Genomic DNA, 23,931 nt, shown 5'->3' with positions numbered 1-23,931 from the left:
ATTTAGGATAGTCAATATACATATGTATAAATAAATCAGTGAAAATTAGCAGTAACCAATGAAAGTTACTTTAATACAGTGTGAGGAATACAAAATGAAGGTCACAGAACCAGGCAGCCTCAGTATTTGTGCCCACTTGGGTCACTGCTGGTTTCTTGTCCTTCTTTTTATTTAGCTTATGAGCTTCTCTCCTGAATTTTTGTACATAACTTGCTGCATTTTGGGCTACTGTGATAACTGGGAAATGTCAAATGGAAAATCTCTAATGTTAAGAACTCACTTTAAGATACTCTGATTACAAGGGAAGTTGTTAGATGTGCCCAGGATTTCTGGGAAGGGAATCCTCTTTCACACATCCACATGCCTAAAAACACAAAATTTAATTACCCCATATTATTGCACTGACTCATCAGTTGATGGTCATAGAGACAGCCTTTCAAGCAATAACAGAATTGAGTCAAGTATTTTGCACCCTTCGAAGATCTGATCAATAAATAAGGTGCAAGGTCACTCTTACTACCCTTTTTTTTTTTTTCTATTAGCAATTAAGTAACTGCTTTCAAGCTCATCCCTCTTCCTCTTTTCTGTTCTGTACTGAGGTGTCTGTAACAGAGACAGGCAGGGAGAGTTCTGGCTTCACTGGTCACTGATCGGTATTATAGGAATCAGCAGGGAGGCCAGAGGTCAACCACATAAGCCCAACAAGAAAACGCCCATTCTGTGCATGCATCAGCTAGCAGAAGTCAGTCATCCTGCTCAAAGGCACACAGCAGAAAAGGTCAAGTCTAGAAACCAGCAGTTGCAGTGGATGACAGTCAAAATGTGAAGAGATCCCCCCATGCTGAAAATCCAGCGCTACCTAAACACAGCAATGTTACACATGTTCTGTATAGAATGTGAATTACACAATTCTAGAAGCTGTACCAGAACATATTTCTGACTACTTACGCTTTCAAATACCTTCACACAGGTATTTATTGATTGATTGGCAACATTTCACTTCAGGTTTTGCATTTCATGTCCTCCTGACAGAAAATGAAAGCACTGATTTAGATTTGTAGAGATAACAGTTCTAGAATAGCTTTGATTCCAAGAATCATAGCATAAAACCAAGAGGATCCAGCCTTCTTTCACCTTTCACTGCTTTTCTCTTTCTTGCCTTTTAAAAATATCAAGGCTCATGCTTCATCAAGGTATATTTTTTTTCTCCTTGACAAGAATATTACATTAACAGACAGAGGTCATTGTTTTGCTGCTTGTATCTACACTTTTCAGTGTGCAGCTACCCTTGAAAGTGTACAAGGGAGGCTAATACACATCTCCTGCAACACCAATTTAAAACACTTTAAAAAGTATGAGAATTCCTCGCTTTCAACACCGTGAGATGGTAGAAGAGTCAGTATGAAGCCAGCAGGTGACCACTGTAGAGTTCTGGATATAAAAAACCTGAAGAAATAATACATGTGATACATAGCCTCTACCTTAAATGAACTGTCAGAGGAATGGCAGGTGACAAAACCAGCAGCAATCCTTACAAAGAGTTCTTGCTCGACCTACAGACCACCAGCTTTTAGCATCAGACTGTGTAAGCTGGCAGAAACTGGGGGATGTCTAAAGAACAATTGTAAGAATACATCACATAACTGGGAAAACTGAACAGATTTAGTGGAAGATACTTTTCCACATAACTATTGTGTATCATACAAGATGTTAACAAGCACATAAAGATGATTTTGTGATACAATTCTGAGTTTTACTAAAGCCTTCTTCCAGCTCTTGAAGAAACTAAGCTGTCATGAAATAATAGCCTACATTTTCCTGTAAATCAATGAGAGATTATAAAATAGGAAACGAATATAAAACGGGGAGGTTGGCAACTTGTCCCACAGACACTTACAGGGCCTGTGATTGTCACTATCTTTGTCAACAATCCAGTGGGTAATGAGATGACACTTGTTAAAAGGTGTCAGTACAGGGTTAGGGTTATGAAATGAGCATATAAAACAAAAGAGCAGGGATCACTGACACATAATACAATTTGCCTACCATGCACAGACAGCTCGCTCTGAGATGCAACGCATTTTTCCTTTTGGAGTGCCCTTGGTGCCTGGGATTCATCCTGAGGAACTGCAAGAAAATGTCAGAATACGTGGATGCCTCAATTAAGATTATATCTTTGGTATTCTGAGTGACTGCTGACTTACTAACAGAGTAGACATGGTCAATGGATTCTCTGTATTCATAATCTGCAAGTTGTTCTTTTCTTTTGATCATGGATGTCTACAAATTCATACTAGTTTCAAAGCATTATCAAAAACATTGACTGCTGGATAGGTAAACCTAAAGCAAAATCTGTGTGCAAGCCTCTTGCGTATATTCCTTCCTATGCATCTATGACCATTTAAAACTAGAAGATGATTACAGGTAAGACAAGTTTGCAATTTGCCTTGTAACAACACATTACATCTTTACGTAACACAACGATAAAATGAAAGAATATGGTTTAAATATTGCCCGAGTTGGATTAGTCAGTTTTACTTACCTGTTATTTCTACATGAGCTGCTGAGAAAAACTGAGAAACTGCAGGTTGTAGGATTGTTCAAAAGTTTTGAAATGGCAAAGCATTGAGCTTAATGGAATATTACCCTCTTCCATTTATAGTACAACTAGACTTGTACAATTATAACAATTAATCGAACAAGAATTTATTGTCAGCTGGATTAAACAGTAAAGCATTGGATACTCTAAAAATGAAGTTAACAGCCTGTACAACCACACATTTAGTACAACAGCTTTTAAAAGGAACTAAAACCATAGGTTTCATTTCCAAGAACCTGACAGTAACATCGAACATACCAATGCATGAAAATACTTCACTAAGCGCTGCACAAGCTCAAATAGTATTACTGAATTTAGTTCTTATTATACTCTTCATTCACATTGTTTATCAAAATTTGCTGTTGTTTTAAAATATAGAAATTTACCAGCAATATAAACTCACCCAGATTTTATCATACAGATGTTGGGAAGGACATCACTGAAGATGGAAAAAAAGTGGTGGTTCAAGAGGGCATGAAAATCTCCAGTACCACTTGGATATAACCAACTATTTACTTACGGATGGGAATGAAGTAGTAACAGGTTGAAAACTGAAGTGGTGATGTGTCTTATCAACTTAACAGTAAAGAAGAGCCAAAGGAAGAGCACTGCTCAGGTGACTAAGCCAACAGCTTTTGCATCCCAGAGGGATCCTCTGGAAATTCAGGCAACTCTTTGAGCTCTGCATTTGTTTGTACCAGATCACAGAGCAATAACAGGCACCACAATTCTCCAGTTATCATACAAAACAGAGATACATATTACCAATAAAAATATACAGCACTGACTGATCTCTACAGATGACAAAGTACAAAGCCGATAAATACCAGTTCTAAGGCACATATTATTTGCTGCCCTACAGACAATAAGTACTGTGTGGTAAAGGATTTTTTGTCTTTAAAACACATATGTCACTAAAAAATACTAAAAGCTTGAAATTTCTTACTGGACATACTAGAAAATAAACATAAACATCCATGCCAGGTTTTGTTATCTTCTCCTACAGTCCTCCTTTCTTTCAGATTTCAATTTCTTAATGTGTTGGATCGACAAACCTGCATAAAATGTACGAACTTGTATTAGTCCTACAGAGCAAGTATCCCATTAAGTTGCATGTAGACATACTATACATAGTATACAAACTTATAATTGCATTTTAAATGTCTAATTTTTAGAGCTACATTAGCATTGGTTGGTACCAGCAACTTTTGTCCACCATTCTTAGCTTCTCTTCTCACACAGATGTCTTACCCCTCATGTTCGCAAGGGATGGAGGTCCTGTTAAACACGATCCTACATGAACCAAAGTAGGGAAGTAAATCCATTAAGTTTAAAACCACATTCCTGAAATACCTAAATATTCAGTATTTGCAAGTGGCCTTCCTGGGATCTGGGATTTAGCTGCTTAAATGTAGTTAACTGGAGCTGTCCAAAACAAGCCTGGTTTTCACTGGTAACAACCACAACCACAGACTGCAAACTAAAAGGCCCCAGTCACCTTAACAAAACATTCAGAAGAGTCTATTTGATTAAAAATTTCCTTTATCACAGATGTAACTGAAAACAGCTTCTCTTTCTGCAAAGACAGACATTTTGCAATGCTCTAAGGACTATCTGTTAATGATGAGGCACAAGTACTATTTCCAAGATGTTTCTCCTCTCACATGTGATTATCAGCCTGGGAAATGACAGACTTTAAAAAGCATGGATGCTAAAAGTAACATTTCTAAATGGAAAAAACAAACAAACAAACAAGCCCTATTCTTTATCCACTGTTTTAACACTATGTTTTACCCTAGAAAGATCATAGTTACTAACACTTAAAATATTATTTTTTAGAGAAACAGGATGAAAAATAAGTTCTTGTAAACAAAATCCAAACATGCTCCTTAACTTCTTAGGGCTGAACATGCAGAATTGCATTAAAAGAAAGAAAATACATTCAACTGTAAAACGAGCAAAGTCCAAAACTGTGTGCTAAGAGAATGGGCCTCACAAATTCTCCCTTCAGAATTTTATTTTTGTAGGTGAACCTAATCTTGAGACTCCAGTTTTCCAAGTAATGAAAATACCAATAAATGCTACTTTCAGAAGTGTGAAGACTTCATTTAAGCAGAGTATCCTCACAATGGGGCTCATGAGCCTGCCCATTTCTGGAGTACTGAAAATATTACTGCCTTTCAACCTTATACCTTCTACTGTTTCTACTGAAGGCAGAGAGCAACTGGAATCTAATGCAGACTGCACTCAATTTCTACACTAAAAGCAAATGATCCCGCAGAACCAATGCTATCTGTCACAGTCCGCACCCCCAACTGTTGCCCAGTCATTCAACACAGAACTTGCATGTAGGAAACCAATGCATGTACGAGAGACACAGAGGGTCAGTGCAACAGGATACGTGCTGGCCAGTCACGTGAAGAGCTGCTGTGTACTTTACACTGGTGCTGCCACTCGAGAACAATCCAGTTAGGTCACTGTGAGGGTACACTTGGAATAGGTTATTAAAAAAAAACTCTTATCAGGTGACTTCATTGTTGCATGTCAGGGTCATATCCTTCCATTTGGGTATCTTAAGGCAGGATGAAGTCTGAATTCCAATGCACTTAATCACAGTCCTTGTAACCTCTGTCTGTATGCAGTATGTCTCTCCTGCAAAGAGAAAGGCTGTGGAAGTAAAAGAGGTGCTTGCTTCTGAGGGTCTACAGCAAGAGCTCTGTACTTCTTAGAAGTTTTGGGGTTCATCTGGATCCATGGTACATAACACGATCCAGTCAGGATACTTTATTGTCCCAGCTTCAGATGCTGCAGTTATTTCTTGGGTTTCTCTAAGATGTTCAGGAACTTCCCTCGAGTCATTTCTCTAGCTGAAACCACAAGGGAGGAAAAAGAGATTAATACTGAAAGAAATCCAAGAAACCCAGAGTTGTGTATTTTACAATATTTAACCAGAGGGCAAGAAATTCATTTAATTGATGCTTCTACTAAGAATAAGTGAAAGGTAAATAAATCTGCATTACAGCCCAATCTCCTGACAATGTAGAAATGCAGGCAAGGCCTGAAACTTTCTAAACTCAGCAATAACTCCCAAAGGCTTCCTTGTTACATAGAATCTCAACTTTCTATTCCTATTTTATTTATTCTCTCGCAGATTCCACTTTTCCGTACCATCCACCTCCAAACGGTATAATCCACATCTCCATCGCTCTGTCTCAAATCAATTGTTCCTGGATGTTATAATCCCATCAGAGATTATGGAACTCTCTCCATTTCAGGATTATTGGCCCCTGAATGCTATGATCTCCAACAGAAATCAGACAGCATTCTCTCCCAGTAGTGTCAGTCCCTGGATGCAGTAATATAACGGGGTTTATATTCCCTCAACAGAGTTCACCTATGGATGGTGTAATAAAGTAAAGTTTATAGAGCTTTGGTCTTCTCGCTCTCTCTGCATTGTCATTCCTTCGATGTTACAGCAAGGCAAGGTTTATACCTCTCTGTCGGCACCATCAATCTCTGGTAGCTGTATTACACGGGGTTTACAAAGCCACTTTCCTGCATGAGACATTTCTTACTTGTGAACACATAAGCTCAGAAACCAGAAAAGCAGCCCACATACCATCTTTGTCTCACAACACAATGCAATGCATTAAAGACAACAAAATTAGTGACCAGAGTGCTGGAGAGAAACAATTTCCCCACTGGTGCTTCCCATCATTTCTTTTACATAAAGGTGTGAGCTTTGTGCTGGACTGACAGCCATCAAAACATGGATGTTTTTATTCACAGGATTGATGAGAGACTGCACATCTCCCCACACCTAACCTAGAGAGACTCCGAAAGGCAGAGAGGGGAATTAATTTCCTGTTTTCTCCATTCAATTCCTGACCTCTCCACTGAAGGGAACAACAAACAGCAATGACAATTAGCATAAAAAAACCCAAGAGGTGTGTTGCTGATGTTAACTTTTTACTCAATATTACTCATTTTCTGTTTGAATAGAACTGAACTATAAGTGTTCAGCTTAAAATACTTGAATACTCACCATCAGGTAAAGGTATTTTTATATTTTATTTTATTTATTATAAAGGTTAGGATGTAATAAAGAATAGGCTTCAAGACACCATTTCTAACTTAGAAACTCAAGTTATAGCACAAGGTGCAGACACATAACAGTACTGTTACAAACTACCAGGCACACTTTGACATTCGTAGGCTACAAAGCCCACTGTCACAAGTGGAACATGCCCCTCACAGTTACTGCAGCTCACTGTTATCCACTTGGTTCACACCATCAGCTGTGAGTTTTGTCATCTGGGATCCACTACCAACTCTGCTTCTGATCCAGCATGAGCTACCACAAATGTCATTTATTCCTTTGTATCTTTACTTCCCCATCTGCAAGATGGCCTAGGTCTTTCAGTGCTACTGAAGAGACAAATTGGTAGAAGGCACAGAGAAGGGCAGAAAACAGACTGTTATTTTGTCAGAAACTAAGTTGTCTAGCACAAGGAAAGTGATTAAATAAAAATGCAAGTTTCTGAACATGTCAGGTAGGAATAGGTTTCCACCAACAGTTCTAAGACATCTCCCTGCTTTGTAACATCAACAGAGCATGGTTTCAAAACACATCCTACAGAGAAAGCACAAAGCTAAACTACTGCTGATGGAGCAGAAAGTTTTCCTGAGTGCAAGACCCATATAAGAGATATACAAATACATGACAATTCTGTTCCCCCAAAGAGGCTGCACCCTATAAATCAGGCAGAGAGCATAGACTCCTTCTGTGCGCTGAGCAAAATTACTGTGGGTTGGGGGTTGCTCCAGAGCACGTGCCCTCCTGTTCACTTGTCATCTGAGATGTTAACATTTCTGATTAATTCACAGACCTCTCATTTTATTCTTCATTCCTTTATCCTTGCTATCCTGTTCTGCCGCAGCTTAAAGATTCTTACCGACCTGCTACAATAATCACCGCCCGCTTCCCCCCCCCAACCTGGTGAAATTGTTTAGTGATGCCAACCGCGCTTTTAATTTGCAAGACATCAGACACAGAGGTAATTTATACCAACATCTGTTCATTTCTGACTTCTGAAACAAACTCGCACATGCTGCTACAAAATCCCATTAGGAGCAGGAGACAGCCTTCTGCTATTCTGTATTCCTCTTCTCCTCACATACTCAGCCTTGCAACAGGGCTTTATTTTTAAAGATATGATGCCAAACAGAAAGAAAGGACCTTACATCTTTGTATATGTATGCAAACGGCCAGGAAATATCATCCTCATACCACAAACAAATCCCAGCCAAACTAAGGGCAAGTTTCCACAAACACTGACAATCTTGTTTTCCCTGCTTCAGCTGCTTCTCTTGTCTGCCCAGGGATCACAGTTCAATGTATTCCTCGTAAACACAGGCCAAATACATATTACACGGTGCTGTGTTCAAATGTCTTGGCTATTCCTTCCCCTTTGTTCCTCTCATATCTGCACTGGAGTATGTCTTCAGCTTGGGTTTTGCACAGAACAGCCTCAAATATTAAACTGACTCCACTGCTCAGCACTGCTTCTGATGAATGAATTCTTAGAAACAGGAATATCATTTCCAACTGGGCCTTTTGGAACTTGCTGGAAAAAGAAAGAGCTTGTGAAGGAAGAAACCATCACCCACATTCTAAACACAAACACAGCCTGAGACAGCAAAACCCATCTTAAGCAACCGCCCAAGGGACCGATAGAAGCGTGTTGTATGGCAGATAGAGGTGGACTTTTTAATTACAAGGTTGGACAGACCTGTAGTGAAAACCTCAGGGATTTATCTTAAAAATCATTGCTTATACTACATACTCATAGTGGAAAAAGGGCTTGAGCAAAGGTTTCATTGCACCAGCAGACAGCCACTACAGAGGCTGTACAGCGTGAAGCAGAATCATGAATCTCCATGTCAAGTGACAATTTACAGCCTTGCCTTAGCAGTGCATCTACTACTATAGAAAAATCAACAATGGATATGATCGCAATAGCTTGGATACAAATTAATCTCATAGTAGGGAGGAAGAAGAGGGCACTGAAGACCACAGAAAAAAAAAAAAGCTAAGATCTTATCAGCACTGGATAGAATGGAAGTTGAGTGCTTGGATTGACTCTCAGAAAGATAACTATTGTAAAACTGGTTTCAGGCTGTTACGATTAATAGAGAACACTGTCTGTGTCCTATGGGTTTTGTTTGCTGCTGGGGAGAAGCAGATCTCAGGAACAGGTATTGGACAGTAAAGTCTGAGGCTGAAAGGAGAAGGAGAGATTGGTACTTGATAGGGGAACAGAATAAGGTTTAATATAATCTCCTCTTTAGAACTTCAATCCTTCAATCCCGCATTTAGCCTTGTTGCCTGGGGCTCCTTTTCTACTACAACTGCCCCCAAGCTGCTTCTTTGCAGTAAATTTTGTGGTTGCTGGTTGAAAAGATTCAGTAGTACAGATTGATTTCGTACAAGTGAAGAGATGAGGGATTACCAAAAGCAGTCTTGGTTAACAAGATTGGGTGCAGATCTCCTGCGAGAGCAGCCCACTCTGCCAGTGCTTTGCATCCTTTCACTATGACATATGGGTTTCATTACACAAAGATTTTCCTGATTTTAACTTGGAGGCGATTATATTGGAAACTCAGAGTTATCTTTACATCTGTAGCAATTTAAAGGTTAAGTAACTTTTAATCAAATGACAAGGACTCAACATTTTTTTTTTCCTCCAATGAAAATGAAAACTGCTGTTCTATATATTCCTTCGTGACAATTTAACATGAAAAAAAAACCCAGTGCACTGGAGATTGGGGCTCAGTCTGATTGCTCCCCATAAAAAGCCTTCTCATACATATGACAACACAGGACAAACCATGTCATAAGGTTTGGAGAGCCAGGAAATAATGGAAGGATTTACTGCTATAAAGTCAGCAACAAAAATAGTGACTTATATAAGAAACTTTCATCCAGAAGAATCCCTAAGCAACGTACATGCATACACATGTACTTAACACAGCATATACTTAAATACAAAAGTGCAGACTTGGTGACAAAGTCTAAGCACAAGATGTGAGACAAACTATATTTATGATACATTTATCATTATAATCTTACTTTCCACTGCTTACTGCTTCTGGGCTTATCACAAAACCTGTGATCACAGATACTTTAAAATGAAGTCAGCCCTCATCAAAGATACACTTCTCTGTCACTCGAGCAATGTTAACTGGGCTTCTCCTCCAACCTGAAAAATGTAACCATGTTGACATCTCAGTGCCTTGCTACTAAAAAACTGGACATACAATTAATGTCATGTGAACATCTTTAAAGCCCTGTAGTATCATATTTTGAATGCTGCATCCTTGACTACCAAAATGTTATTTGGGGCACAGACATAATTTGTTAGCTTTTCAGTTAAAATACTCCCCCCATTCAGTTCCATACAGTTGTACTTAACGATAGTTAAGGGACTTGATTTTCAACATGGATTCCTCTAAAGTACCAGTCATGCATTTTCAAACCACTGTGTCTTAACACTACAGAGACAACAAAACTAAGAGGGTTTATTTGTGAAGAGCTATCAGTGTAAATTACCAGATCAGGGAAAAGAACACAAAGTGCAGGAGGACAGCGGAACACAACTCTAGGTTTACTTTTCTGTCACAAGGGTATAAAACTGCAGCAATTACTTCTTTTGTCCTTTAACACAATGTTAGGATAAGAGGACAATTATTTTTCCTAGTTGGCAGGATAGACAAAAAGGCACATAGAAGGATTCTGCCCAGGAGTTAACGTGGGATTCTTCTGGGACCTGAGAGAGCCAACAGCAAAGCCAGATCTCTTGGCTGCTTTCAACCTTTATTGCATTTGGAAGGGAAATAAAGTCAGTCACCAAGGTGAAGGCAAAAAGGCATTCTAAAAACCAGCAAAAAACAAGTTAAGACTGACATTAGTATTAAACAGCTCTTAGAATATAGAGGTCTATATCGGCCAAGACTAAGAGAATATTATTAGCCAACCAACATAACCTGAACTTCTGTCAGAGAAAGCGAGCCATACAGACCTCCATCTCCAAGTCATTTCTGACTCCCAGGTTTGATGCATACGTATACAGGAAAACCAGACCTCCAGAAGCCAACCACCACCTGCATGCCTGCTCCAATTATTTTGCTAATGTCATACTTCCTTACTGCGATAGTCAAATGAAATACTATTTGGTGACTGTAGGCCTTTAACAAACATGTATCAGTGAATCTTCATTTCACAAAGGTGGAACAGCTACCTCAGACAGTTGCAGCTACACCAGCAATGCTTATAACCTCTGTTCATACACACTCCCACATCAGATGCCATTCTGTCAGGCTGCCACTCTGCTGACATCTGTTGCACAGCAACAAAAATATAAGAGGATATTAGTGGAAGGGCTCAACCTCCACCACTGTACCACCACCATCTATTTCCGACATCATGAGCCAACATAACAAGACAGAAGGCATTACTTTTGGAGCAGCCTCCATAAAATATGCAATATCAATACTATGTAAGTAACAAAACATTCTAATATGAAATATCTTTAATAGAAGACAAAAAAAAAAAAAAAGTGAGCAACAAAACCTAGTGGGACACTTGCCTTTGCTTTTGCGAAATCAATACATCAGCCTGGTTTGACGGCAGCAGCTGCAATTTCTTAGTGAAGTTTCAAGGGGCTGGCAGGTGGTTGCTGTGAGCAGTGGGTGCCTATCTGAGGTTGGGCCAGGCCACACACAGCCCATGGATTAGACGTGGCTGGGCTAGAGCCTTAAGAACTGGAGTCAAACACCCAACCCTTCCTCAAACCACAAAATCCCAATGAGACCTCTTTCCATCTCATTTCTTTCCACTCACAGCAGCAGTCTTTTATCCTACACTTGGTGAGAGATTGCTGAGCTCCTTCAGAATTATCCTCCTGGGTGATAAATTATTGCATGCAGATTGAGATTTCCTCAAATATGCTATTGTTGGTACCAGTAAGTAATGAAATTATACCTGTTCACTTCCCCCTCCCCCAAAAAATCCTTCTCTACAAAGTAATTGCCTTGTTTCCTTAGTCAGATATCCCCACCTTGCAGAGCAGCACCATTCTGTTTGTACTCAGCTGCAAACAATGATGTACACAGGGCCATGAATGCCAAAAAACAGTGTTCACTTACAAACAGATGGGCAAAGCCAGTCAATGAAAATATTTGAAGCAAGGGGCAGCGACATCCCTGCTGATGTCCAAAGAGCTACTTAACTTACATTGCAGGTCACAAACATCGAGATGTGCAGATATTTTGTCCCAAGGAACCCACATGTTAAACAACACTCCTACAGCACCTCCCACTTGCGGGAACTGGATGCAGCCAATATCCTGTGAGGCCAAAGACCTGATCCCTCTGACCCCCAAAGCAGGGAAAGAGTTACATCTTCCCACTGCGAAGCCAATAAAAACCTCTCTTGATTATAATTTAGATAAGAGCCACTGGATTGAATAATAATGTCTGAAACTCCCCTGGCTGTTTCACCTTGAGACGTCCATCACTGGGTTAAACATGATGCTAATTGCATTTGGATTGATTAATTTCTCTCACTCCTGTCTATTCGAATAATGCTTAACAAAATAATCACAGCACCCAGAGCCAAATCTTCTCCGTCAAAGGAATGAAGCCATCAGAACCAGCAGAGATGAAAGAAATGAAGATGACCCGTAATTACTGCTATGGTGATATCATTACCATATTATAGAAAATGAGAGTACGTGGGGGGAGAGGGGGCTGCGATTATTATTTATTTTTTAATGGAACCTCACATCCTAAGAATACAGATCTGACACAGTGGAGCATACAGAAATACAGAGCTAAAAAAAAATTATTGTGCATTAAATTGCAAAACACACAGCAAGCATCGTGGCTCTAGATGCATTAAGCGTTTTGTACTGTGAGCTGGTTTTGTTCACTGTTTTTTCATTGCAATAATACCCTACATATGACTAACATAGACATTTAAGATGCCTCCCTTCCCCAAAGGAGGCTCAAGCATCTGTGACAGAATTCACCCATAACCCCTGTCCTTTAATAACATTGCAAGACATCTTACTTTGACGGCTGGCATTCTAATTTTTAAATCACAAGACCTAAACTCTTACTCCTAAATGCTGATTCCTATCAGAAAGCAGTGTAGGTCGCCTTCAACTATTCATTATGCCAGTTCTGTACAGATATCACATGCACCAAATCCGGAAGAGTTTAAGCTAAATTCAAAACTAAAATAAAATATGTAACATCCAAAAGGAAGGCCTTCTGTTTCCTTTATTCTCCAAGATACACTCCCAGAGCCCCTCTCTTTTGAGAAACAAATAGCTTGGCAATTGTATAAGATCTTCAGACACCTGTGCACGGCAGTTCTAATTGTGGTTTATACAGTTCACTTCTCTCCACGCTGGTTATGTCTGCCCCCTAGTCACAGATTGAAGACACAAAACCCCCACACAACTAGCAGCTTAAAATATTTACTCTGGAATAAAGCCAAAGTCAAATACACATGCACAAAAAATTCACATGCCAAAAGTGTCAAGACCTAAGACCAGGCACTGACTCATGAAGCTAATTACACACTGAAAAAATGATGTTCAAGTATTTTGTAAGGATTAAAGGAATAAATTCATACTGCCTTTAGTACTAGAAGGTAACTTGAAAGCTAATTGTACATAAAAGTTGATGATACTGTCAAATGTGCCTGAAAGAGACTTTTTTAGTTTAAGCTATTACTTGAACAGATGCAGCTTGGGAAAGTTTCGACTATCAAGTCCTATAGATGTTGGAAGCAAACACTGGGATAGAAAAAGGGCATGTCCTAACAAAAAGCATGCTAACCTAAAGTCTTCTACCTGCTTGTATCAAAAAGGAAAATAACCTCTTCATGCCTTTCCCACACTTGCAGAGGACCAAGAAAGCCTAAATCATCAGGCATTCTCACCACACTATCTGAAGCAGGAATCTTCATTATCTAGGAACATGAAGAAATTAGATCAAATCTGTTTACTCAATAACTCTTGAGAATAAAACAAATGAAGAAATGAGGTAGAGAGGTCTGCACTGAATATGCAGTTAGGTATGAGATGTTTTTAAAGGTAAATGACTACTTCTCAGAAGGCAAGCAGGCAGAAGCAATGTCTAAATTCCTATAAAACAAAGCATCAAGATGCAGCCTCCCTTGCCTACAAAGGTATCTGGTACTTAATGGCTGGGAGCAAAGCAGGTGAATCTTAAAAGTCACTATTTTTCCAAGTCTTATCAGTAACCAGGGCATGCAGGCCATGGAAAAATCTGAGCCCAGAGCCAATAGAAACAAAGGGATTAAGAGTTATTAGGAGTAGAGAGAGAATTACATATTTACAGAACAGTTACTGAAAAATAATCGTGTAATGATTATGTAAGTCCCTATACTCCTTTTGGCTAATAATGTTGAGATACACGCTGTACGGTTATGCAAGTCAGGACAAATAAATCCACTCAGAACACAACTCGGAATACCTTACAGAGAAGCCCACAGTCCCATTTCAAGATCAATACAGCTTCTTTCACTTCACCAAAGGAGGAAAGAAGACTGTCAGCATGTCATCCAGATAACTGAGCACCGAAACAAATCTGAACTTTTCAGTTTAACATCTGTTAACAATCTTCATAAGATGTATCTGGAGAAAAGAAGCTTACACCAGGATATTCTGCATTTATTTGTTTAGAGATATGTCTTTACTTTAGAAATAAAACTAAATTTGTCTTCTACATTCCAGATTCCTTACCGAGACATTTTTCCATGTAGATGTATTGCTCTTGATGTAACAATGAATTACCAACGCTGAAGGCCTCCACAAGAAGATTCAGGCCTTTTTATGACTGAGCAGTACTATTTGATCTACATATTAAGTAAATTAAGATTCATTTTCTCATTGGTAAAACAACAGAAGACTTCTGCAATTTCTAGACAACCAAGTAACCTCAGTAAAACAGAATTATGGAAGAGTAGCAACAGTGTTTGCAGGCTCCAGCCATAGAAGAAAAGCTCTACAATTGCCACTGTCATTTAATTCTTTCTTCCACATGAATCAAATACATTTACTTTAATTACTTCTCTTATCCCTACCTTACTCTTTCATAGTATATTCACTGCTTACTTCAGCCCAGCTGCTTTTCAGTGAACTCTACTGACTCATTTCATGCTCTCCGCTGGCCATAAGCCTCTTCCCCTGACAACAACACCCTGAGCTCAGGAATACTTGAAGTCCAGAGCAGGGTCCAGGAAATTCAAAACCATCTTTACCAACCCCAAGCTCCACCTCAGGAAGCAGACTGATTTAGAAATGTTATGCTTTTCATAGTATTCAAATGCGACTAGACTCAAGTTCAAATTAATAGAGGGGGTAAAAAAAAAGTACTGGATGTACTGTGGATTCAGTCCAGTGATAGCCAAATACAGGCAGACAATCACTACTAGCTATGCCTGTAACAACAGATGCATATGCAATCTTACATTTCTTCCCATAGTATCACCTACCTGCTACATTCCTGTTTGATACTGTTTCTTAACACTAAGTTCTCCACACAGCTGCTGCTTTGCTTCAGAAAAGTCAGGTTACCAGTCAGAAATCCCAGAGAGAGGGAAGGAATGGTTTCTTTTCTCTAAGTTACAAATACACACATGTTGGCAAACAGAAATTGTAAACATTGCTTATTTTTAACGTGTTCTCCTCTTTTCAAGTCTGCCAGGTACTTGGCATGAAAATGTTGAGGTAGCCCACAGAACTATTGGTCGAAAACCAAATGGCACCTTGGCCTGTTATCCAGAAACATCCATCACCCAGCCCTTTTCTGTTGGGATTTGTGCTGAATGACGTCTTCTACAAGATAACAATTAGTTTCTAGCATAAGAGTCCTGTGTCATCATCATCATCTCCCCAAGAGGAAAAAAAAAACAGGCTGAATGATTTTTAAATTATATGCTCTGATAAGACACTGGCTCCTGACTCCCTGTGCACTGGTGCCATGCAGGCCACCTGCTCTATTGAGCTGCCACTGGGGATACCCTCAAAAGGGTTTAATAATAAAAGATATCTCTAGAGATGCAACTCAAAGCATGCTCTGAATGTACATACTGTATCACTGACTGAAATCTTGTAAATAAAATCCTATCAAAAGATCGGATCTAAGATCAGCCTCCAGAAAGGTATCATACAATATATTGTGGAAATTTCCTATTAAACTCAAATCTGTCATGTTGCAGTCAAAACAAAATAAAATGCAAATGAACACTTCAGCTGATAGAGCAGGGCAGAGCAGTAACTGACCCAGTCAAATATCCTGTCTGACTGAACCTACGATCAGAAGCACCTCAGAAAAAAGAAGGGACTATTACTTTGAAAACAATGGAATAATCAGCTCTGAAAGATTCCTCCTCTTACCAAGAGCTTTTTTTGTATTCTGAAGCAGTTAATGTTCCACAGTTCATTCTATGGTTTATTCTGATATAACTAGGAATCATATCTTGTCAATTTCTGGATTGTTTTTCAATAGCTGTTCAATATTTGGCCTAAAAAGAATCTCTGTATGGCAGACAGTTCCATATCAAATTACTCATTGCGCAAAAGAAAACGTTCCCCTTCATTTCTTTTCATATGACTGGCTTCCATTATTTTTTCTGAATTCTACCCTTCTTATCCATTTCGGGGCTGGGAATCAATAAGAATTTTCAGTTCACCTCCTCAATTGCAGAAATGTAAAATAACCAGCAATTAAAAAACCAAATATAAAAAAAATGAGATGCACATTTTCTTTTTCCCCTCATGGTCTCCATGAGGAAATCTCTTCGTTTCTAAGCAGCTCTCTAAAGAAGAATGGTGTATTTCACACCATCTTGAAACTGTTCCTGCCAAAAGACTGCCTGAAATGACCCAGAGTACCTGAAGTTCTAGGATCTAGAATAAGAATCTCCTACTTACTTGGAACAGGTCTTACAATGATGTCTCCTTTCCTTCCTTTGTAATAGAAGCAAAGCTACGACTAATTGCCGCCACATTTGGATTAAGTACTTCCTCTTCTGATCTAGTTCTGAATTATATTATTTTGATGTCAGAAAGTATAACTTTAAACATAACAGAATTGTGTTACTCAGAGGTAAATTTACTTGACAAATACAATTACTGGGCTAAAACAGAAACAAGCTCACTAGCCTGTAAATGGAAACCTAGTTTTAGCTCTTAACACATTCACCCCTGCTACATGACTTTTCCATCACCTATGTTTCCCCATCAGTAACTGGTGCATACCTTTCTCTATCAGGTTCCAAGACAGAGGGAACAGGATTTCCTTGTTTCATAATAATCCTATTTCAGTTTCCTATTTTAGTTCAGGCCTAAGGCAACTAGTCCTGACTAAGGCACCTATGCTTGAAAAATCTTAAAGAAATCCACAGAAAGAAACAAAAGACTCCAACAACAGGAGTTCAGTTTAAGGTATGACTTCATGTACAGCTTAGAGTGATCATATTTCTAATGTGGAGAGTTCAAGTAGATGCTGAATGATAACAGTTGGCCCCAAAATTTGGTATGAAATTTCTCCCAAACAGCAAGTTGCACCTTTTCCACAACATTCTCTAGAACTACTTTGTAAGCTATCGGCCAAGATAGCCTTTGCTACTTCCACAGAAGACCCTTTTTATGTCATCAAAACCCTTCAAAGAATGCTCAACAAAGTTTATTCCATACTTACCTGTTGCTAGGACCTGGAAAGCCAAAGGAGAGGAACGAAGAGGCTGGTAAAAGACATTTTTAATCCCATAAGTTCTAGAAAGGTAGCAATGTTCAGTAACTCCTTGTGTCCAGACACCCTCAAATGGGTTTACATGTTGTTCCATATCGTGACTGTAAACAATATCAGCTGAACAAAGCTGTCTTACATAGTTCTTACACAATTATCACATGGAGTTATTGAGCACAACTATGTAGAATACATAAATTCTGTAATTTCTTGCAAATTAATTGGCTGCTTAGAAGTAGTCAAGTACTTTTATAACAGTTGTACAAAAGTGATACAAAAATGCAGTGACCCATATGCAAGAGGCCAACAAATCCCTATTAACCCAGTGTGGAATAAACTGAGGTTGGTGATATTTGTTGCTACTAGCTTGAAAAAAAATAAATTGTATTCTCCCTGGAAATCCAGCAGCAGTTCTGAGCTAGCGTGCACTGTGAGACTATACAAAAGGATGAGCGCTCACATTGCCTCTGGTGCCAAGCTTATGGAAAGATCACTGCTTTCTTGCCCACAAGATAACCAACCAAAATAAATGCCAGACAAACAGATGGACACACAATGTAAATAAGGAAAGAGAAGACTACTAAAAAGGTTTGTCCAAGTGCTAAACATCTAAAGGAATACTCTGAAATCCTGAAAACAGATTTTGTTGCAGGGTACAGCATGCCAGCATTAAATTCCTTTCTTGTTAATCCATGGATACATTGGCTTTTGTTTTACCCCCTAGGCAGGGGGCACTCAAAATCCTCATTAGGAAGTGATGTGCAGCTATGCACCAGGGAACAGTGAAGAGTAAATTCTGCAGGCTTTACAATTTTAGTCAAGACGCTGCTTAGAATGAAGAGAGAGCAGCAAGTGCATTTTCATTGCCATCTGCTGGATTCAATGGACAACTCTAATGAAAGTTAGAAAGCACTGTCTTCCATTTATCACCATCAGCACAAACTAACAGTTCCCTCCTCTTCATATACTACCTAAACACAAATCAAAATTGAAGTCACCTCAATAAGCAGTTTTTATCCACCCAGACTCTGTCAGTGCACCCAAGAAAGCAAGCAACTAGGAAAATATTTGAGTATACTTGTTATTACTGCTGAGAATAGAGGAGGTTCTCACAGTGGAAATTATTTGCTATTAGAGTTGAAGAGAAGAATTTGATATCTAAACTGGAAAATGTATTTCTGCATCAGACCCATGTTATCTCCCATTCCAGAATATTTAATATTACTTTCTGAAGAACGCAGCACAACGAAAAAATAAGAAGGCTTTTTTCCCCTCCTCTTCCCTAAAGCATTTTCATCCCATTCAAAACCAGAAGGATTTACACAGCTGAAGTGGTAGAAACAAGTCTGTTTGTCACAATAAAAGAGAACACTGAAGAGACAAGTAATTTTTGTTGTAACTCCAGCACAGAAAACATCCTAGAATTTGAGGCTAGATACATAGGTATGTAATAATACAAAGAGAATTAAAGACTGGCTTGATCTCTAAGATATGCCAACTTTCTGAATTCTACATGAATCACTACATATGTCCTGGTTGTTCAAATTACAAAGATTCATTAAATGTCTTAGAAGTTTACAGAAACCACTGATGTTACAGATACATATAATTGCTTGTAATTGACATCCTGGCTTTTTCTCTTGTGATAAAAATTCTGAAGACTGATGAGACGATCCCCTTGGTCTACTGAGTCTTTTAGACAATCTATTGAATTACCTGGATTCAGAGAGGAAAGAATAAAATAAAAAGAATAGATATGAAAGTGGGTCTGGCATGAAATTGATATAATTGGTATAATAGAAGCAACAACAGACTGTACTCCCATGTCCTCAAATACAAAAATCATAATTGGTGATGTGAAAAAAACAACAATTGTTAATAAACAGATATTCTGCTCTTCAATGCTCCATATGGCAGCCTGATGGATTAAACACCAGCAGAGTGTTGATCACTCTAAAAGCTCATATTGAGATGATCTGGGAAATCTATCTACAATTTACGAATTCTGGTTAATTTAATTAAAATGCTGCATCACTAAGTGCCTTAATATGTAGAAAGCCATAAGCTTATGAGGTTTCTGGCACATGCCTGCTTACAGAAGATAGAGAACAAAATGGTGAGAATCACTGTTTTTAACTACGGACATACAAAGGAAGATTTTTGAACTAAAAAAAGGAAATAAGTTTAAGTTTACATGCTGGGAGAGCAGAAAAAAATCCAAAATGGACAAACAGGGACAGGGGATAGAGAAAGACTAAGGATGTCTGTAGAGAGGAAAGAAGTGGTCCAGGCAGCAATTGCTTCTTTGAAAGGGATCAGCCACAATTAAAAGTAGATGACTTATAAATAGCTAGATTGCATGTTAATAGGGAGAGGGATTCAAGAGAGGAGCTGCAAAACTCTTAAAATAAGTTTCATATTCTACTAAATACTGCAGGAACATGGAACAGCAAAAGCTGGGAGAAACACATTTGGATCAAGACCTTTCTGGCCTACATCTCTTTCTCATACAGATTAAAACATGGCTGAATCCAAAACCATCTATAAAGTTATCGTGCATCTGAGAAGAGCTGTATGGCAGATTGTCCTTGAACTTGCAGACTGGGAAGAATGGGTTTCAGCGACTAAAGTACAAAACAATGCATGTATGTGAGGGGATGAAGGCCAGAAAGTCCCAGCAAAGAAAGAGCCCATGACCAGCACGCTTGGCCAAAGGTCAACCTGTTGCTGTAATCTACCTTTTTAAGGAAGCCTTGAGATCTGTACACACTGTATACATGATCAATTAGTTTAGTTTAGCCAAGGTAACCACTCATTTTCAATTATGGCAAAGCTGGCTCAGCCTTAGGATTCTTCCTTCTTTGCTAGAAGTATGGTCATATAATATATATATAGTGCCTAAGACTGAATGCAAGGCTTGAAAAAACCCACCTTCCTTCCCCTAGCCTTCCCTTAAGTCTCCTCTGTTTCAGAGAGACCAAATAAGCAGCTTTCAAAACAAAAGCAAGTGATATAACTAAACAAATGCGGATCTGAAAGGTGAGCAAACCCCACAAGCCACGCAGTCATTATTACTGTGCCAACAGTGCACTTGTTAAAAATGTATATTTTAATTTTCTGTATTGCTAAAGGTCCCAATTTGCCCAGGGATCTAGCTAAGCTGCCATTTTCTACCACGACAGTGTCTAATCTTTATTTAATGGATTTAGCATCTATCTTCACTAGAGTGGTCTCTAAGGAAAAGGGGAGGGGAGTATGAAGGGGCACGAAGAGATGATCAGAGCCCCCCTTTCCTTCATCCATCCGGCGCTCATGTTTGTGTTCAAAATTCAATTACCTCCTTATTGATACTTCACAGAGATATTTAAGCTGCAAACATGAAGCCCTGATTTCCCAGGGGGCCATGCCCCTCTCTATTTCACTGCTCTGCTTCCCCCAGGGTGAATTCCTAAGGCGTCCATATTAATAGGTAATCAGTCACAATTCATTTATTAAACAGCTAGCAAGGTTTATCAGCCTGCCCTGATTAGCCAGAAGAAGCCACTGAATTCCTAATTTATTTATGGAAATGTAAGTGTCTTTTTGAATTCCATTCATGAAAGAGCGGAGTGCTGTGGGTCTGGCATGCAGAATTCTAACAGGAAAGCAGCAGGAAACATGGGATCTGGGGGCCCTGCAGCTTCAGCCTGGGAAACACGCGACAGTGACCCCAGCTTGATAGATTTAGGGCCTCGTGCAAGCATTCACAAAACAGCTCTTCAGACTGCAGGTGTTGCCACCCACTACAACCACAGAAAGAGTTCCTTACACAGGGCAGGTTACGTGGTTAAGCAACACCGTGAAGTAATGAACAAACAGAATATTAAAGAAAAGTTTCATAAATAAAACATTCAGAGTAGCGCTGAGGACAACCACTATGCAACACACATACAAGTTTACATACAAAAATCAGCTCTTTGAAATTTACAGAGTACCAAAACTTTCAAAGCTACTTTTGTTACCATAATTCCAACTGTAACCTTTAAAAATGCAAACACTGCCACTGCATTTTCCATACAAGACACAGAAGCTCAAAGATGCTGCTGTATTACCGGAAAGTAAAAACAGCTAATAAGAAAAAAATCATCCTTCTCTATTGTTGAAATGAGAAGTGGAGAAATCAATAGAAAGCAGACCTCGAAGAAAGACAACTTAGACATACACTTAAGATAATCAGGACACAGTTTCTGATGATACAAAGCTCATATACAGCCCTCTGAATGTTCAAGGCCACCAAGGCTAAAATCCACTTTCTTTTTCATAGAATCATTAGGGTTGGGAAAGACTTCTAAGATCATCTTGTCCAACCATCAGCCCATCTCCACCACACCCACTAACCATTTCCCTCAGTGAGGCATCTACGCTGTTCTTTACTCCTCCCAGGATGTTGTGTCCACCATCTCCCTCTTCCAGTGCATCAGGATTGAGAAGAAACATTTCCTAGTATCTAACCTGAACCTCCCCCAGTGCAACTTCAGGCCATTACCTCTCATCCTGTCACTAATTACCAGGGGAAAAACAGGCAATTATTCCTTTCATTTCTGAAATTTGTATCTATCTGAATTTTACTCACCACAGCTCTTTAAACATAAAGCAATTAGGAATGGAAGACTATACTGGATATTTTTTTCTTTCCCTACAAATCTGTGCCAAGTTTCTCTGTTTCCTCCTTGTGTTTAGTAACTTTACTGAACAGTTCATCTGGCAAACAAGAATAGGGATAGTACTGCTAATCCCACACACAAGCAGGACATCCCTCAGACAAATGCAAGAGCCAAAAGGTTGTTTTCAATTTAGTGATTTAGATTTCAAAACTGTTCGGTTACTTCAGGATTCCGATCTGATTATTAACTGACTTGAAAAGCATTAAAACCCAACAACTCAGAACAAAAATAACAGAAGATGCAGACACCCCTCTACAATACTGCATTATACATAGAAATCACCCCAGTGATTTTGTAGCAGTACACAATCCTACATGGCTGAAGGCAGGCTACACCTATATCAATCCTCTGCATTTACATACTCAAGCTCAAGCTCAACTGTTACACACAAGGTTTTAATTTGCTTAAGAGTAGCAGATATTACAACTCATTTGACATCCCTACTACAGCTACACTGGCACAACCCACACTCTGAAATAAAGATATATGATTTCCTCTCAAGTTAGAGAGGTCAAACACGATAAGATGCAGTGCATGCACTAAATACATTCAAAACACTGGCAGGAATGAGCACCTGAATTCTCCTATGACCAGAACTTGAATGCTGTGGGTATTTAAAGTCGGGTTGCATAGGGAAACAAATGCTGAAAGAAGCATCTTTCACTACTCAAGAAGTTAATCAAGCGATTAACTGTTATCAGCCTATGTTTTACATTGACAAAGGTAATTCAGTGCATTTTTCAAGATTTCTGAATACCTTTCCTCAACTACATAAAGATGACTCAATTCTGGCACAAGTGACAGACATCACATGGTTTTACAGCAGGTCCCAACATCTAATCAGGACGTGGCTCCCAATAGTCAGGCTCTCCAAGCCTCATTGCTTGGGAACTGCAAATGATACCAGCAAAAATAAAACAACCTGCTCCCCTCCTGAATTTAGCCATACTTTACCTTTTCCCCCTTCAGCAGTAAATTCACAATAGCAATTTCAAGCTATGACTGTAGAATAAATAAAACCAGACTCACCACTGAGCAGCTTAAGCAGGATGCTTGTGTATGCTCTTATTGCAAAGCTCACTGAACTTCAAACTCCACATTATTTTCACTCCCTTAATATATAAGCTCCTTATCATACAGAAAACAGCAGCATCATTTGGAGTAGACATCCAGTGAATGCTGTACAAATGCGTTGGAGAATACAAGCTATAATTAATTTGCAGTTATTTTTAGCCTTCACAGATTGGAAGAGAGCTTTCAAAACACACTAAATAAAAGCAATGCAGCACTCTTCCTAAAACTGAACTCAAATGCTCCAGGAGATGCAAACTGCTGTCATCACGTCAGTAAACATTTCTTCCCTGGTCACACTTAGCACCAAAATTATTATACAATGCTGCTTCCATTAGTGCACACACCCAGCCAACGGGCTTACCTGCACAATTCCTGTAGCATTACATCAGAGAACACAGCATTACAATCTTAAGTGGCCTGACTCAATTTCAAACTGAAATCATCAGGAAGTCTATTTTAGTGTAACTGAATCTGATACAGAGCACCCAATGGAAGCCACCTCAATACTGCATACCCACTGAGCTCAAGATAGAACTGGGGTTCATGGTCCAGCATAAAACCCAGAAGAAGGGTTTAAAATTAAAGTGTTACATACGCATTCCTTCCTTTCTAAATGCCATTTGATAACAAATAGTGGTGAACACCTATTCCTCTGCAAGTTACTGTTCATTCTTTTGTGCTGTCTCACCTAGTCATCCATCTCAAACA

General features: G+C 39.1%; 1 protein-coding gene across 1 annotated transcript in view; it reads right to left on the bottom strand.

Annotated features, from left to right (window-relative positions):
• Positions 1–2,690: 2,690 nt before the first annotated feature.
• Positions 2,691–23,931, bottom strand: part of LIN52 (lin-52 DREAM MuvB core complex component) — a 34,114-nt gene continuing 12,873 nt past the window's right edge. Inside the window, exon 6 of the mRNA XM_015865202.2 lies at positions 2,691–5,466. Within this exon, the coding sequence (XP_015720688.1) occupies positions 5,411–5,466 (56 nt within the window). The 3' untranslated portion in view covers positions 2,691–5,410. The remainder of the gene's footprint in view (positions 5,467–23,931) is intronic.

This window comes from Coturnix japonica, chromosome 5, assembly GCF_054131305.1.
Source record: "Coturnix japonica strain WE chromosome 5, WE-NBRP24, whole genome shotgun sequence".
Taxonomy (NCBI): Eukaryota; Metazoa; Chordata; class Aves; order Galliformes; family Phasianidae; genus Coturnix; species Coturnix japonica.
This window is presented reverse-complemented; position numbering and strand designations above follow the sequence as displayed.